The 18925-nt window shown below is 41.8% G+C and overlaps 1 protein-coding gene across 5 annotated transcripts in view; it reads left to right on the plus strand.

Moving 5' to 3' along the window:
- P2RY8 (P2Y receptor family member 8) overlaps positions 1 to 18925 on the plus strand; it is a 38293-nt gene extending 19368 nt beyond the window's left edge. The window contains exons 1-4 of one of the 5 annotated variants that reach the window (XM_077343342.1): positions 9158 to 9380; positions 10307 to 10435; positions 14211 to 14293; positions 17506 to 18925. In XM_077343342.1, the coding sequence (XP_077199457.1) occupies positions 17568 to 18647 (1080 nt within the window). In that variant the 5' untranslated portion in view covers positions 9158 to 9380; positions 10307 to 10435; positions 14211 to 14293; positions 17506 to 17567 and the 3' untranslated portion in view covers positions 18648 to 18925. Of the gene's footprint in view, positions 1 to 9157; positions 9381 to 10306; positions 10436 to 14210; positions 14294 to 17505 lie in introns of those variants that run through there. The other 4 variants (XM_077343343.1, XM_077343344.1, XM_077343345.1 and 1 more) reach the window with 4 other exon arrangements.

Raw genomic sequence — 18925 nt, forward strand, 5'->3', positions numbered from 1 at the left:
ATTGTCTAGACCAAGGGTAGTCAACCTGTGTTCCTCCAGATGTTCATGGACTACAGTTCCCATGATCCCCTGCCAGCAAATGCTAGCAGGGGCTCATGGGAATTGTAGTCCATGAACATCTGGAGGAACACAGGTTGACTACCCCTGGTCTAGACATATTAGTATTTGCATGAAGGTGAGCTAAGGTAAGTTTGGAAAGACAGGTGCAGCGTTAAGAGAATGAAATCAATTATTATATAACATCCAACAAACAATACAACAGGATGAAGATCACAAAACTTAGAAACAATGCAAAAAAGTATCTGAGTAGTATGATACTGCATAAATATTTCAAAAGTAGAATTACAAGATGGTACATAACCTCCAAATCAGCCAAAGTTCAGACTGAATTTTGGTTTGTGAACTAGTTTGTGCCCATTCCTCAGGCTGGTCCTTCCACAAGGTTGTTGCCATCACAGAGAAAGCAATATATGGCAAAGTTGCCAGCTTTGACTTGGGAAATACCTTGAGAATTGGTGGTGGTGGTGAATCCTGAATTGGGTGAGCTTTGAGGAGGGGAGGGATGACAGCATGGTATAATGACACACAATCCACCTTCCAAAGAAGCCATTTTCTTCAGGGAAATTGATCTCTGTCTCCTAGGGATCAATTGTAACCTCAGGAGATCCTCAGCCAACTCTAGTATGTGGGCAGTTGCTGCTTTTACCCATTTTCCAGGTGAGTAAAGTTGTCACCGTAAAGCATAGCAGGAGAGGTGGGCCTGCAAATATGAAGGTATGAAGCCATGAAAGAAGTTGCACCTGGTAATGGGGGGCCTGCAAAGTGGGTACAATATGCATACTCTGCCTAGAAATAATCATTGTTTTGGGGGATCAACTAGAAGTGATCGCAATAGTCCAATTTTTCTTACTGCTAATACACTTTTGACATTGCTTCAGGGAGAAGTACATGAACTAGCTCCATCAGTGTACCCTCTGGCACCCATCTTAAGTGAATTACAGGACTGACCTATATACCAATGATTACACTTAATTCTGGTTTATTCCTTTCTCCCCAGCAGTTCTTATCACCTAAGCATGATGGCTAAGAGAAACAGCAGGACATAGGAGCATCTTTTGCCAAAAAGTTAAAACCTGCTATCAGATTTTTGTCTCTGCACACTTGAGAGCACATCCTCTCACCCCCCCCCATTGTCTACTTGTTTTTTCTTACTCAACCTCATGTATCAAAACAGCAGTCAAGAGGAAGGAAGTACCACACCCAGCAACCCAGTCTACATCCCAGTCTACTTTTACTCTCTTTGAATTGTAGCTTATATAGCCACAGTCATAGATATGGTGCTTTGGTTATTGTACTGACTGATGCTGTTAAACATTTATTACCTGGGGAAGGTAGGCATATGCAGGTGATGAAGAGGGGGTAAAGGTATCCCCTGTGCAAGCACCGGGTCATGTCTGACCCTTGGGGTGACACCCTCTAGCGTTTTCTTAGCAGATTCAATATGGGGTGGTTTGCCAGTGCCTTCTCCAGTCATTACCATTTACCCCCCCCCCCCCACAGCAGGCTGAGTACTCATTTTACCGACCTCAGAAGGAAGAGGGGGTACAAAAAATAGGCACCTTTGGATTTGGCTGTCCTAAATCATTGTCTATATCACTTCAGCCCCTGAACACTGTAATCAAGAATGTTGATTTTGATGGGTCCCCTCAGACACTAAAAAGCTTGTATCTCACCCTCCTTTTCACCTTGCAGAAGCCAGCTCTACTTCTGGAAGAGGTAGAAGATGGAGAGCCAGTGTGGTGTAGTAGTTAAGAGCGGCAGACTCTAATCTGGAGAACCGTGTTTGATCCCCTACTCCTCCACATGCAGTCAGCTGGGTGACCTGGGGCTAATCACAGTTCTTTTAGTGTAGTCCTGTCAGAACTCTCGCAACCCCCCTCCCCCCAAAACAAGGTATCTGTTGTAGAGAAAAGATGAAATGGTTTTGTAAGTTGCTTCAGGACTCCAAGTAGTGAAAAGTGAGATATAATAAACTAGAGTCTGAAAAACTGATTCTGGGGTCCAGTGACCCAAGGATCACAATTTTTCAGGTCACAACAGGCTGCAGTGGGACAAGAGTTCCCCTTCATCTACAGCAGCTCTACTTGCGTCCATAGAATCATCTGTAAGGAGAACATACCGTATGGTGCAGGTAGCCACAGCTTCTCAGAACTGATCTCTATAACTACACATTGCTGAAAAAGCAGATCCGTGATTATAGAAATTGTGGCAAAAAAGAGTAGCTCTGTCTTTAGGTGAGGCATTCATTATGTTCTCCATGCAGTGTCATGGACCATCTAGGTGCACATGGAGAAGATTTTGGATGTTAGACTGTGAACCACTCCAAAGCCAGAAACTAATAAGGCTAACAGGAAGAACAACTTTAATCCAGTACAATGCTACATCTTGAGAAGAAGGTGGTTGGAGAAGGCTACAGTCTGGTCATATTCTGGAGCGCTAACAATTAACCAATACTGTCTTTCATATGGTGGCTGCTATCAAATAGTAGCAATCAGCCAGGAATGGGTGAGCCCTGCAAGTCATATGGTAGCAGTTCACCCAATGGGTTGCTTCTGAGGCTGGCCTCAAAAAGTCCTCCCTCAGGGGACAAGAAAACCCTGTAAAGGGCTCTGCCCTCTCCTCTGCCGTTTACTGAGAGAAATCAAGGCTTGAAGGCTGGTGATACTGTTGTGGTCACCTAGAAACTCACAATAGCCACTGGAGGGCATGTGTTTCTTTAAACTACACATTGATTCTCCCCGTGTATTTTTTTTTTAAGATTTAATATTTTTATGGAAACCTGGGGAAATTTTGAGGTTTGTAAAAAGCTCTGGCTTATTTGTTCATGGCTTCACTTTCTAGATTTAAGCATCCACAGATTTGCCCATGTTGAGAACTAGATTTTTTTGAGAAGAACTTGTTAGCTCAGATTAAAATTGCATCTAAATTGGCACCCAGTTTCCAACAATGGCCAATGTTTTTCTAACATTGTTATTTAGGCCAGGGGCTCTCACCAGACTTGTGGCATTGAACTTATGCAATAATTGTGTGTTGTTGGAAGAACTTCCTTCAGTTAGTCTTGTACTTGTTTGTTTCATTGGGTAATCATTTGGTTCTAGAGATATCAAGAAAGAAGAAATTACACTGGAGGAGGGTTCAACCCCATTTCTCTTCAGGCCTGATCCAAAAGAGGGGTGCAGCTGTCACGATTTGCATGCTAAATATGTGCACTCTTACGCATGTCTCATAGGTTTTGCAGAAAGTTCACGGAAACTGGTCATGAATGGTATATGATTTTTATCTTTGACAGCAAATTTGTACCTGAAGAAAAAAGCTGAACTATCACCTTTTAATTACTAGTGAAGCACTAAATATAGCCTTCTAAATCCTGCTTGAGCAGCTAATTAGCATTATCAATTATATCTCAGCAGACCTGTGCATGATCTTATCTAATAATTTTGAAACCCAATCACTTATCTACAGAATCATCACATGATAAAATAATATATCTACACGAATGGCTGCCATCTTATCTATAAAAAGGGTCACACAGAAAATAGATGTATGTGAGATTAGCGTGCGTGTGATGCTTCCAAAGATTTCTAAAGCACCATTATGAGACAGTTCTTTGAAATTGTCTTGTTTTAAAGCTCATATAGTTAATTATACTTGAGAAATGCTAAGAGGTTTGATTTTCCTTAAACTCATCTTTTTAGAATTTTGGGGATTAACTTGTACTAGTCCCTATTGCTTATGGTTCCTGCATGGTTCCTCTATATATTTGTGAAACAGCCTGGGGGGTAGAATGTGTCAGGCTGTCTGAGTTGGAATAGGGCCAATCATGATTGGCCCTGCCCCTACAGCCCTCGCCCTCCCTCACTGGATGCTAGCCACGTTCCTCTCAGATGCGCCAGAGACAAAGAAAGAGAGCTCTGCCAGAATGAACATGAGCCCTCATTCCCTCCTATCACTCCTGCTGCGAGGGGGGCAGAAAGAGACACAGAGAGAGCTGCCCCAAGCTGCTGACCAGCCCTGCTTCCCTTAAGAAGGGGCCCTAATTATGTGCTATGGCTCCTGCTGCCATGGAGAGAGAGAGACAGAGAGAGCCACCCCTGCTGCGACGAAGGGAGAGAGACAGGCAGAGAGAGCTGCCCCAAACTGCACACCAGCCCTGCTTCCCTCCTACAAACCAGCCCAGTTACCTGTTCTGCCTCCTGCTGCGAGGCACACAGAGAGACATGCAGGGACAGGGAGAGAGAGAGACACTGAGAGAGATCTGCACCTCCCAGTGTCCCCTAGGTCCTAGCACCCATTGCATTCCTGGTTGCAATGGGCTTTCTTGCTAGTCTTACCTAATAAAAAGAGTTATTTCTTTTTTCAATGAAAGATCATTAATTAGCTGAGAAATTCTGTATGGTTTTCATGCACAAAGTTTAACACAAAATGAACTTATAAATATTATACTGTTGTGATCTGTATATATCAGTTTGAAATTTTAGTTGCTGCTTACCTAAAGAAAATAATTTTTGTACAGACTAACTGTTGGGGTGGGATTGCCACCAAGTCACAGATGACTTATAGTGTCTCTCATAGGCAAGAAACATTCAGAGTTGGTTTGCCACTACCTGTGTCATGATCTCAAATACTAGCCATGGCCAACCCTGCTTAGCTTCCTGAGATCTGATGAGATCAGCTAGCCTGTGCTATCTAAGGCAGTAGGAATTAGTTTGTTACATAAATTCAATTTACCAATTGATCTGTTCAAAAAGATTGTCTTGTTGGTCCATAGTCACTTGTCCCTTAAAACAGCGGTCCCCAACCCTCAGTCCGGGGACTGGGACCAATCCGTGGATCAGTCGGTATCGAGCCGCAGCTCCTTCTCGTCCTCCTCCCCGGCAGCCTCGGGGGCTGCCCTTTCACTCTGCCGCCAGCTCACCTTTGATGCTCTCCAGCGGCTGCCATGGCTGGGGCTCCCCCTCGGTGTGGCACTGTGCAGCTGTTGCTGGCAGCACCCCCCAGCAGGCGGTGGGAAGTCAGGGGCGCCAGCGGGAAAGCAAGTGGAGCAGGGGCTCAGGTAATAGTGGTGACATTGTTCAGCAAAAGACTACCCCCCCCCCCGGGCCTCAGTTAAATTGTCAAGTGTTGACTGCTCCCCGGTGATAAAAAGGTTGGGGACCACTGCCTTAAAGCACCAGAACTTTAACGTTTTCTTGTATGAAACATACATCGGATGCAGCATTCGGGAAAATGTAAGAGCAGAAAATGTGTACAAGCAGATGTGGTTGTACAAGGAAAATCTATTGAACTATATTGTGGTCTTGTTAGTAGTGTCAAGCATAATTCCGCATTCTCATACCTTGAAACATTTGCAACCTTTATAAAAAAAATTCTTCAAAGGAAAGACACTGCCTCCCCCAAAACACTGAAAGTGGAGCCCAAACTAATTACACATTTCCCTATGGATTAGAAAAGTGTCACTTTGCATAGGACTCCATTGTGAAGCACGGAAATACTTATGCAGCCATTTTAAAGAAGTGAAACTCCAGGAAGGTTTGGTCTCCTTGGCCTTGCCTATTCTGCTGTTTATAGATCACGGAATGCTGTGACACATCAGGAAATCACAGTGCAATCCTATGCATGTTGACTCCGAAGGAAATCCTGTGGAACTTGTTCTGTAAAATAAGAAGTTGCACAGCATTTGTATGTTTTTATCTTACTCTTCCTTTGGAGCTCAAGATGGTGAACATGGTTCTGCATTCTATCCTCATAACAGTCCTGTGAGGTAGAATCGACTGATGGAGGTTGATTGGCCCTGAAACATCCCAGCGAACAGAGATAAAGAGAATCTTCAGTGTCTGAGGCATTCCCTCATCTACAAGAATATACCCATAAATTATTGCTTGTCACCTTCAGGTATTATTCAGGTATTCATATTAAAATAATTTTAAAGCATTAAAAAGCTGCTGACTTTCATGAATCAGACTATTTTAAATGAATTTGTCCAATTAATTAACCAATTGTTAATGTCTGTGAGCTTCTGTGAACAAGTTTCCCAGATGCACAAAACAGCAGTCTTCCATGAAAAGCTGCTGGTGTTTGGGGCTATCAGAGGGAAATTGCTAAAGAACGGGGATGAGGCTGAGGAATTTTCATTGCCTGGAAGTCCAAATGTTATTTGTCTTTACCTGAATGGTAAAATGATGGCCATACTTTACACTTTTACTTTTAAAAACAGTATGCCCTTTTCTATGCTTAGCATTTGGTAGCTTTGGGGGGAAATACATTCAAATTAACCAGAGCATTGGTCTGGATAAAATCTCTGCAACCTTAAAAAGAGTTACACCCTTCTAAGTTTTTGGACCAAGGAGGACATGACTCAGTTTAGGATTGCACCACGAGAGAGAGGCAGAGATGGGTCTTTCGTGTGTCTATGCTAAGATGAAGAAGAACTTAGTGAAAATGAGAATCCGGCCTCTGAGATGATGTGCTAAAAACGCTCAAGGGAAGTGCTAGCAGGTGCTGATTTTATCAAACTGAAATCTGCTCGACCAGGCTAGGACTAATGAGGAGGGAAAATACAACATAGTCAGGAGCTACAGAAGAAAGATAACAAATTAAAAAGAATTATAGTGCACCTTGGGAATTCTATGTCAGGGATAAGCAATTAATCAAGGTTTGCCTGAAGATTTTCTAAAGCTATAACTGATTTTCAGACTACAGAAGTCAGTTCCCCTGTAGAATATGTTGAGAAGTAGCATGTTAGGAGCCACAAGGTTTTCTGGGTACAAGCTTTTGGGAGTTAAAGCTCACTTTGTCTCTAAGGTGCCACTAGATTTGCATCTATCTGGTCCCAGCTACTGACCCCAGCTACTGGCACTGCATCCCATCACTGCCACTGTCCTCCCACTAATGCTTTGGGAGAGACGGGAGGCTTTATGCTAATATATTAGTCTATGAAAAACATCTGATTAGGTTGCTCCAGCCAGAATCTAAATAATCACATGTGCAAGCTAATGGTATATGTGTATTTTGAGGCTCTTCACTGTCATAATTAAGGTTTATTAGGCAAAATTCTACCATATGAGGTTGTCCAGTGCGCCAATAGGCTACTGTAAGACGTGTTCCCCTTTTGGTGTAGTTTCCTACTTGTCTTGTTTTTCTTTCATCCTTTTTTTCAAGGACCTCTTGTTACCATACCTGGATGCCCATTTTATCATTAAAACAGTCCTGTGAGGCAGGTCAATCTGAAAGAGAACTTCTTTGGGGTAGAAGTTCTAGCCCAGTTCCAGCTTATATTAATGTGAGTTTACATGTAACCTGTCTGCTACATTCTGTTTTCTTCACCATCCTAAGGAAACCCTCATTTGATAACAATAATGGATTTGTCATATTTTCATAGGAAGTGTAAATCAGGATCAGAAACCTCAGAACATGTGCCAAAAAACAGAAAACTAAATCATTTGTTTGCCATGCAGGGCCAGTACTCTGCCAGAGCAATCAAGGCCTGGCAGCTCTACTGTGGCCAGGAGCTCAGGAGAAGGTCACAGTCATGGCTGATACCTATAATGGCTTCCCAGACTTCCAACTGTTTGTTGAATCCCAGGCATGTCCCTGAGGTCCCCTGTATTATGGACAAGCACAACCCTCCAACCCCTTTATTTGGCTCGACACCAACATCTTCACAGGTAGACACACCCAGGTACAAAAGATAATACAAATAACCTAAGTTACATTTTTCTTGAAAATAATGATCGTTGTCTTGTTACCTGAAATAGACCCGTCTCCTGAATTTATAATAATTAAAAAATTCTAGGATTTTTTTAAAAAGTCACTAACATACAAATATACAAGTTTAAGCTAACACAGACACACAGAGGAAACAAAAGAGGTGGTTGTTTGTGATAGGGTACAGTTGGTACAGATAATGTTATAATTACTATTTAAAATTGAAAAGAAGAAGCAAAAGCCTGTTCTGCAAGTAGGGCTTTGTGCATGGAAAGCCAAACATGAACACGGAGATGGCTATTCTCTGTTCCCTTTTTATAGGCAGGTTTGTACCTTGGGGGATAGAGTAGGACATAACAGCACTGTGACAATGTAATTTATGAGATTAATTGAGCAATGTTAAAAGACTTTGCTAATGGGTGAACCAGGTTTTCACCAAGAAGCCTTAATGGGTTTTTGGTGACCTCTGAAGTTGATATAATGCTCCAGAAGGGTGTTGCATTTTGGACCAGAAGGGATGCCTAGATGTGATAGTTCCTATCTTAATGGGAGTTTGATGTCGCGGCAATTAAGAACAGAAAAAAGCTACTGGAAGAGACTTTAATGGAAAACAATATATTCAAATTGTTGAGTAGATTAGTGTAGTGCTGTTGACTCCTTTCTCTTCATTGTGCCAGGGCAGGGGAAAAAGCAAAAAAACCCCAGCCCTTCCTTTGTACAGATTAATTGCATCATTCTTGTGATAGCCAGAAGTTCTCTTGGGCAATACTGAACTCACAGAGCCAGTGTTGGCCTATTTCTGAAAGTGAACCTGAAATGAAGATGATGGCTTGCAGTTGCATTCCAACTTGCACAGTGAAGGATATCTCTTGAGGCTTAACAGTCTTGGATGAACCACACTGGGGTAATATCATCTCAATGTAATAAGTCTTCAGTGCCCATATGACCCGACTTCTCTCCTTAAACCTGTTGAACTCTATGACTTGTTTAGAGTATAGGAAGCAATAATGGCATATTCTTGGATACAAGGCTAATCAAAACTGTAGATAACCCCATTCTGGGAAATTATTAATGCCCTTTACTTGTTAGCACCGGAGAAAACCACAAATGTAAAATGCCAGGTGCAAAATCAGGTTCAGCATTCAGAAGTTTATTTATTTAAAACATTTTTATGCCAGATTAGGGTTCCCTAGATAGCAAACCTGGAAACATAAAAGCTGTTGATTATTAAAAACAATAATTAAAACTATAAAAACAATTTAATAAAAAATAGACAGCAACCTCTGGAAAATACATGTGTAGAAAGCACATGTAACTGTCTACTGCCTTCTTTGTTAAGTACATTGATGTCCATCTGATAATCAATATTCTGTCATTTGCGGGCAGACAATGTGGAGACAGTACTATCTGACACCAACTTTTGTGGGGAGCTAGATTAGCTGTATCATCACCCAAGTAAGGAAACAGTTAACAGTTGCAGAATAGACAGATACATGTATGGCCATTTCCTGAGACGCAGAGTTCTACCAAAACAACATCTCCTAGTGTGTGCCAACATTTGCGTGCAATCAGCTATACATCAGAGCAGTTGATTCCTTACATCTTTATGATCTTTGGTAAGAATATTTTTTTGTATATGAAAAATGGGTAACATCTCATGTTCATTTGTTCATTATTCTAAATTCTGCTGTAATTAAGTTTATTGTCCTTGCTGATGTAGACTAGCACCACTGATAGCTGAACTGTTAAAAATGATGATCAGAGTAGTCATAACTGCTAGTACTAGATACTCAAAAAGTGGCAGGAGGCATTTTATTCATTCAACCCATATTTCTAGTTATTTTCTGAGTTAAACTATGTTGGCTGATGTATTTAAAAGTGAAGTCACATTTTTGTTAAATAGCATATGAATTATTTGCTAAAAGTTTATATAATTGAAAGATTATTGATATGATGATTAAAGTTCTCCAGAGGGGACAGAGAATAGGAAGACAGTGATTCTATTTATTTAAGATATATTTATTTATTTATTTATTTATTTATTTATTTATTTATTTATTTATTTATTTATTTATTTAAACATTATAGATTTTTGTCCTAAAAAACTGGTCTTCAAGGTGAGCAATCCAATGCATCACTTTAAACATCAAAGAACAACAATCTGCATTTTTTAAAAAAAGATCATGTTTAGAATACTATAGGAAAAACAATAATATTTCTTTATTTTTAAAATACATTTTCAGTCTCTACTCACTATAAAAGCAGGACTCAAATGGTTGCAGATTTGGTGGGTGATTTTCCACCCCCCTTAACCACAGGGCATGTAAGCAAACCGTGTTTACTTTCTCTGGCCTCAGTAAAATTTTTACAGAATCTCCAGTTTATACTGTGACATTTTAAAAGATTGAACAATTATTGATCTATGGTAATGTTCATGTACTAGAAGGCTTCTTTTATCCTGTCTGTTTTCCAAAACTTCATATTATATTTTTGCACACTTTTGATGCTTATTTCCCTTACTGTGCTTGTTATTATTCTACAGCATGTCCCAGTTACATGCGGAACAGCGTAAAGTAGGATACTCTGGACACAGAGGGAAGATTAGCTTCTCATGGTCGATGTGCATGTTCTCCATGATGTCCACTCAATGTGCACATTAGCTAATGCCCAGGTACATTTTCTGATCAACTAATTTTAATCTTAATTTGAACACTTGGGGAGGGGGCGGTCACTTTAGGCCAAATGGTATTTACAGATTTTTAACACAATCCAAAACCTGGTGATATTTTAATGTCAGCTATTTATTATTCATCACCTGCAGTTTTATTTTCCCCATCAATTTTACTGTAGTTACAGCCAGGGTCATGCAGTGGTCTGCATGTGAAACTGGACACATTCTGGAATCGGGAATGGCGATCAATAAATATAAGTATAAATTTAAAAAATTAAAATACTGTTTCTCGGCTGACCACAGGCCAGGTAACATTTCTCAGCCTAGTTTACTTCATAGATTATTGTGAGGGTAAAACAGGAGACAAACCCTCAATTCTCTGATTTTTTAAAAAATGTAATGAGAGACAGAGACAGAGATTGTCCTGACTGATCTATTCTTGCAGAGTAAAATGTTAAGTGATTCTATATATGTTGTGGAGGATTCTGCAATTTAAAATATGTGCACAATTTCTCTTGGAAGTTGAAATGTCTGAGGATCAATTCAAGTGGGTAGCTGAGGATCGATTTGTTATCAGTGCAACTGTAGGAGACCACAAAGGTACACTCAAGCACAACTAAAGATGAAGTGGGAGAAAAACCAGGAGGAAAAGCTGGAGCCTGGATCTATAATGTCAGTTTTCCTCTCCTGCAGGAATTAGAAGATTAAACACATTTTGCCTGGAAGAATGTGCTTTTAGTGTCTCTCCTGTGTTTGTAGTCCTTCTTGATAACACACATTTATTTTAACATTAAAGAGCAGGGCCTTTGCTGTGTAGCACTCTAGATAATTAATGTTATGGGATTAAGAATTTGACTGCATTTTTTTTTGCAGCATTACTATTGTTTTACTGTTTTTTAAAAAAATCTGGATTTGCTTATGACTGCAAACTGTGCTCAAACCCTTAGGGTTGGATTGGGAATAAATTGCTGAAAAAGCAAAAAAAAAAAAAAAAGTTTCCTAACATTCACATGTTCATTAGTACCCTGCCCCCAATTTTATTTTCTTCTTTCCAAGCATTCTTACTCTGATGCTTACAGGTGCATGGTGGGTGTGCAGTGATTCAGTAGCAGTTGGCATGAATCTAGTGTATGTTCCCTTCCCCCTTGGGTACCTATGCTTATTTATGACTGAAACAGAAACACAGGAAATCCGTGACAGAAAATCTACCCCTTTTAAAAGTTAAAACAGGAAAAAAAAACAACCCAGAGACTCTTATATTGCTTGCAACAGTGGTGAATAGAGAGGTGGCACTCAATGCTTCTCCCAGCATTCTCTCCTCTGAAATGATCCCTGAAAAAAAGAGAGGCGTTTGAATAGTTCTCCTATCCCATTGGTTCTCAACCAGGGGGTTGGGACCCCTATGGGGGTAGAACGACTCTTTCACAGGGGTTGTAGCAGGGCAAGCAGCTTGCTCGGGGGGTTGCCATCCATACAACAGCCTTGTGGGGTAGATCGAGATAGAGCGTTTGTCTGCCTGGAGCAGCAGAAAAGAACGAGATCGGCATGGTGGGACAAGAGGCAGAACTGAACTGAGACCCCCCCCACACAAAAAAAACCAAACAAACAATTTACATACAATCATGAACAATGGATCTTCACGCCATTGGTCAGTTTTGGTTTAATTTCTGAGAAAGAACACTTGCATGTTATAGTTGGGGGGTCACCACAACATGAGGAACTGTATTAAAGGGTCGCAGCATTAGGAAGAATCATAGAATTATAGAATCATAGAATCATAGATTTGGAAGGGGCCATACAGGCCATCTAGTCCAACCCCCTGCTCAACGCAGGATCAGCCCTAACCATCCTAAAGCATCCAAGAAAAGTGTGCATCCAACCTTTGCTTGAAGACTGCCAGTGAGGGGGAGCTCACCACCTCCTTAGGCAGCCTATTCCACGCTGAACTACTCTGACTGTGAAAATTTTTTTCCTGATATCTAGCCTATATCGTTGTACTTGTAGTTTAAACCCATTAATGCGTATCCTCTCCTCTGCAGCCAACAGAAACAGCATCCTGCCCTCCTCCAAGTGACAATCTATCAAATACTTAAAGAGGGCTATCATGTCCCAGTTGAAAGTTTGAGAACCACTGTCCTATGCAGTATACCACCAGAGTTTGGCTGAAGGATTTAGTCCCCAGCATAACTATGCAACCTGAGCCCTTACTCTGTCACCAAAACCCACCTACGCCCTCTGCATCCACACGGGTTGCAGTGTTAGGTAAGGGCACTTGGTCAGCACTGGCAGGGAGGAAGTTGGGCAATGGCCTGTCACATGAGAATTCAATTGGCTTTTGCAATATTTCACTGGGGAAGATTTACTGGAAAGGGCAGAGCTGACAATTTAGCCACAATTTAGCACACCACAACAAAAGCGGATTTCAGGACCATGCTTCCTGCACCATCAGTGTATGTGGATGATGACTATTGCCCTGTTTGTGCATACAGGGTGGGGGGCATATACATTAATAAGGTCCACAGCCTACCACAGGGTTGCCAATTCTTGGTTAGGAAATTCCTGGAAAGCTGGAGGTGGATCCTGGGGGAGGGGATAAGATTTTGATAAGGGAGGAACATCATGGGGCACAATGCCATGCCATGGACACGATCCTCCAAGGGAACTTCTCTCTGTAGTTTGGAGATCAGTTGTAATTATGGGAGATCTCAAGGCCTTACCTGGAGGCTAGCACCCATTCTTATAACTGGTGTTCCCCATCCATGCTAAAAACCAAAAGTGAATAGTCTCCTTTTTCCAGGTTGCCAAGAAATTCCGTTGTGAGCCCATGAAATCAGGGCATGTTGAGCACACAACATTCCAGTTTTACAGCTCATCTCCAGGGAAGAGAGATCAGTTCCCCTGGAGAAAATGGCAGCTTTGGAGGGTGGACTCTGTAGCATTATACTCCATTGAGGTCCCTCCCCACCCCAAATTCTATCCACCCCCAAACTCTCCAGATATTTCCCAGCCCAGAGCTGGCAACCCTAAACTACACAATGACCACAGTGGGAGACAAAACAGCCACAAAATGGCTCCTGTGGAGAGTGTGACTGGCCCAAAGTCAGCCAGTGAGCTTCCACAGCAGGCTGGAGATTCAAACTGGAGTCTCCTACATAGTTTTCTGGTACTCTGACCATTCCACCATTATGGTTGGTTGTTTAGACAAGTATCTTAACCTGCTAAACCGGTACAACATTGTATTTATGTGAAAAATCCATTTGCGAGTTCTCCTTTGCTCTGATTTTATTTTCCTTTTGCACTGAGACAGTAACATTTTTTCTTTTTCATTTTTCTTTTTTTTTGTTGGCCACCAATCATGTGTCAAATATGACAATATTCTGTACTCCTGGCTATTAGCAGATGTTTATTATTTGGCTCTTAAAATGGTACATCAGGCACTTTGCACATGATTTGGCCTATAAAAAAGGAAGTCAAATACATGCTCTGCAGTCAAAACATTGTCTTGTGACCTCCTATTTAAAAATATTTCCTGTTGCGGTGGTATCAAACATGTATTCAGTATATTATAGATGGGCGAGGCATCCACCAGAAAGAGAACATATGAACAGAAATTGGCTGGAAAGGTGAACTGTCTCTGACAACGTGGGTGCGAACTGGGATGGCTTTGCTTCACCTATTTGTCTTTAGGTGTACCCTACCTTCTTCTCCTGGTACCTTGGGATTGCCACCTCTGACTATTGCCTCATCTTCTCCATTTCTCTTCTGTATGCTTCAGCACTATTCAGCTGTTGCCCAAACCAAAAGAGGAATAAGAGAAGAACACGGTTCTATTTTCACAAGTCCAGCATTGTCACTCAGGTTAGTTCCCTTAGTGTATTTCAAAACTGTACGTCAATCATCAAAGAATCTCATAAATGCACGAGAAGTAACTTCTGGGGGAAATATATGTTAGGGAGTGGTACCACTGAGGAAACCACATCTGAGAGGTATTATTTTTTATGTAAGTCATGCATCATTTATCAGCTTCCTTTATTCTGGGTCATGTCTGTCTGGGTATAACTGAACATATACTAGAGGTTGCTAGTACAATCTCCACCTGGTCTGAGTGATGCCCTTGTCTGGGACCTTATTTATCAGGTTTATAGTGGGGAAGTCAAAACCACAGTGAAGATGTACTAACTGTCCCACCATATCCTTCACGTCTGACTGATATTTGAGCAATGTGGTTTCAGGGCAAGCAGATGCAAAGAGAAGCCCTTCTTTTGTACTGTGTAGGGAATAAGACAACCTGGCAGTGGCTGCTTTTTGGACCTCGAATAGCAATCTGTACCTGAGCAAATCCCTTTTCAAGTATGGGAGCCCTCGCCCTTCTTGGAGTTTCACAGCTCAAACACATCCCTGCTCCAGAGCAGTTTTTTGCTTGCTGTTTGAAGCTTGAGCACTTGCCTACAAAGAGCTCTATTCATAAAGAACCTCCTGCCAAGCAAACATCTTTGGGCTCCTAGAGGCACCTCTAAACTACAGACTGATGGACCCTCTCTTAAGTTGAAATGACCCAGTCTTAGGATCCAGGAAAACATTATCTTAGCATAAGAAAGAAAACAACCTAAAAACAGCCATACTGTCCTGTGAGGCCCCTGGAACCATAGGGCTACTCAGATAAACCACTTCTGATGGCAAGCTTGCAAAAAGTGGCACAAACAAGACAAATTGAGTCATCACAAGAAGAACCACAGTGTACTTGCCATGGAGATTAACTAATTATCCTGCCATGTAGCTCTTCAGAGCAGCACAGAGAATAAAACCAAAGCTGTTCTATCTCTTAGTGTGAGCAATGTGTGCTATTAACTACACACTCAAGAAACCTAAAGCCTTCAGGCGTTTGTAAGCCCACTACTCATTTCATTGCTGTTCTCCGTTATTCTTGCTAAATATATTCTAAATTCTATTATATATTTAATTGAATTAGAATTGTTACGCCATACTCAGGTATGGCCTGACCTTCTCCGCTCTTGGAAACTAAGCAGGAAACTAAGCGGGGTCAGTACTGAACCATTTTCAAAGGTAGTCCCATACAGAGCTCATCACATTAATCTAATTTGGTGATCACATCATGGATTACCATGGCCTGATCATGCTTTTGAGCAACAGTCGTATCTGGCGTGCCAGTTGAAGCTGATAAAGGTGCTACCTATGGCAGAAGACATGTATGCCTCCAGGATCCAACAGTACCCTCCAGCTCAGCATCTGCTTTTTTGGAAGCAGTGCAGTCCTCTTTAGGATAAGCTAACTCCAAAGTCCTCAACCAGATTCTCTGTTGACCAATAGCTCATCCATCTTGTTTGGGCTGAGCTTCAATTTATTGATCCTCATCCATCCCATTACCTGCTCCAGACACTAATTCAGGACCCACTGATAGCTATGAGAAATAGAGCTGAGTGTCACCCACAAATCCCTGGACTACCACTTCCAGCGATTGTATGTAGATGTTAAATAGCATGGAGAACAAGATGAAGCCCTATCACATAAATGCCACAAAGCTGGGCAGCAGTGCCCCAGTACCACCTTCTGGAATCCATCTGCAAGTAAAAGCATTTTTGATAGTGCCCCTCCAAGCCTTCCCAGCATATTCCCTTACTTGTTCTTCATTCCGAAAAGTTTTAAATTTTTTCATGATTTAGCCATCTGAAAGAAACCAGTTCCAAAACAACAACACCCCCCCCCAAAAAAAAAACAGAATGAACCATTTTAAGTAGGAAAAATTGAAGCTGGCCAGTCTCACAACAAGTTCTTCCTCCTGACATTGCCAACACTGAACTACCAAGACAGCAATCTCATTAGGACAGTGTTATTGATGATGTATTGTCATTGCTATTGTTGAAGTCATCAAAAGGTGCTGAAACAATTTATCCACAGATGAAATTGAACTGTAGACACAATTGCTATGCCTAATTCCCTTAAGATTTTAACAAATTTGTTACCTGAACTAGTCATGTCAGGAGACACGTGCCAAGTTTGGGTAATGGCTTTTGAGAGGTCAGGTAACTTTAAAAGATCAAAAAGCCTATGTATACCAGGTAATTGTAGCCTATGAACTCAAGGCAGACAACAGATATATAAGGATAAACTAAGCAGTCTTTATTTAATAGAAAACAGACATAAACAAGCATATAACAAGCACACTATCAATCTAGCAGATGGAGAAATAAAGGATTAAAAGGAAAAGAGTCCAGAGAATCAGGTCAAAGGAAGGATAATTACTGGTTCCTGAAGAGGTGGAGACGCAGACAGCATAGAGCAGGGGTAGTCAAACTGCGGCCCTCCAGATGTCCATGGACTACAATTCCCATGAGCCCCCTGCCAGCAAATGCTGGCAGGGGGCTCATGGGAATTGTAGTCCATGGACATCTGGAGGGCCGCAGTTTGACTACCCCTGGCATAGAGTCTAGCAGTGTGTCGGGTTCTCTTGATGGATCCAAGATTCCAGAGTTGTCAAAGTGGCTTGCCAGAACAGGGACTTTTATACCCTGTTGGAACGTGGTGTGTGCTACAGATTGCACATATACTGGGTGGGCTGTCTCGGGGATGAGACAATGGGTAAAATGGGTGGTAATGGGTCAGGAGATGGGTGCAGGTGGAGCTCTGAAGAAAGAAAACCATTGTAGTACAATGGGAAGGTTACAGAGGTCTCAAGAGACTAGCTAGTGGAGGGTAATTCCCTCCTTGCAGAGTGACTTAGGTTGACTAATAAGTGTGAAAACAAAGAGGTTGGGCAAGAGCCTTCAGGTGCAACAGACTCTGCTGGCCACTGGATTAGCAATGTAATGGAGTGGGGGAGGAATGAATGCAGAGCATGAGGGTTGCGGCTGTCAGGTCAGACCAGGGGCTAGGGTAAAGCTGAAAATAGAGTCTGGCCAGGACTGAGCCCTGGCTGACTAGAGAACATGGAGTCTGGCTTTGGCATAAGCCTGGTCTGGTAGAGGAGGCCACAGGTTGTTGGGCATTGTGTGCCAGTCCATTGATGAGGGGTTTCATCATACATAACATATCTCTTGTCTATTTATGTCTAGGTTGCAGTCTCTTGACTCTTGGTATAATCCAGCTGAATTTAAACAGCCAATGATTTCACACAATGGATGGCAATCATTCCAAGTTGGATAATGAAACACTGGCCATGCTTAAGAACACAGCTGTCATGACTGCATTGCCATTTTTGTACACACTGGTGGTGCTGATCAGTATTCCTGGAAATATTTTCTCCCTCTGGATTTTCTTCTTTCACATCAAGCCCAAAACATCTTCTGTCATCTTCATGATTAACCTCAGTATCACAGATCTAGTACTGGCTTGCTGTCTTCCCTTACAAATTGCCTATCACATCAACGGGAACAATTGGTTGTATAGCAACAACCTGTGTAGCATTGTCACAGTGATGTTTTATGCAAACATGTATTCCTCAATACTTACAATGACAAGCATCAGCTTGGAGCGCTACTTGGGTGTGGTGTACCCAATGCAGCGACTCAAATGGAGAAGAAAAAGATATGCAGTGCTAGGCTGTTTGGTAATGTGGACTGTCCTACTAACAGCCTTCTATCCACTTGCAAATACAGACCTGACCTATGAAGTGAAAGAGCTAAATATCACAACTTGCTTTGATGTCCTCAAGTGGAACATGCTTCCTAGTCGACTGGCTTGGGCAGTTTTCCTCTTATCACTGTTCTTTCTCTTCTTCCTGATCCCATTCACAGTGACAGTGTTTTGCTACATTGGCATTATTCGGAAGCTTGTCCAGGCATCTCAGAGATACAGCAATGGGCAGAAGACACGGTCAATCACCTTGGCTGTAATTGTCCTCCTGGTTTTCATCACCTGTTTTGCCCCCAACAACTTCGTCCTGCTGGTTCACATGATCAGCCGCCTCTACCTGAATAAGAGTTACTATCACATTTATAAACTCACCTTGGGGATCAGCTGCCTCAACAACTGCATAGATCCATTCATTTACTACTTCGCATCCAAGGAGTTTTTCCAGACATTCATGCAAGTAATAGGCCAGAAAGTGCTGCTGAATGACAGTACAGAGACCAGAAGGGACAGTGTGTTTTCTGTCAATGCAAGGACAACATCAGCAAGATCCATGTCAAGTGGCCATGGTGAAGCAATGGCTGTTACTGTGCCATTTTTGCAAAGGAATGACAGTGTTTTTTAGCGCCCGTGTTCAAGTGTGAGGAAGGTGGCCTCTTTCTAAAACTTTAGAAAATATCAGTAGCTACAGGAAAGAGCATTTCACTTTGTTGATGAAAAGTGAAACTTCACATTACTGGATGTCCCCAAAGAATGAGTTCTCTTCAAGTCCCTTGTAACATGGAGTAACAATTCGCCTACAAGATGGCCTCATCATGTGACATCATTCACGACATGGGAAAAAGTTAATGTATATTTCCAAGCACTGTGGGACAGCTCAATAAAAGGTTACTGTTTCCTTTC

This window comes from Paroedura picta, chromosome 6, assembly GCF_049243985.1.
Source record: "Paroedura picta isolate Pp20150507F chromosome 6, Ppicta_v3.0, whole genome shotgun sequence".
Taxonomy (NCBI): domain Eukaryota; kingdom Metazoa; phylum Chordata; class Lepidosauria; order Squamata; family Gekkonidae; genus Paroedura; species Paroedura picta.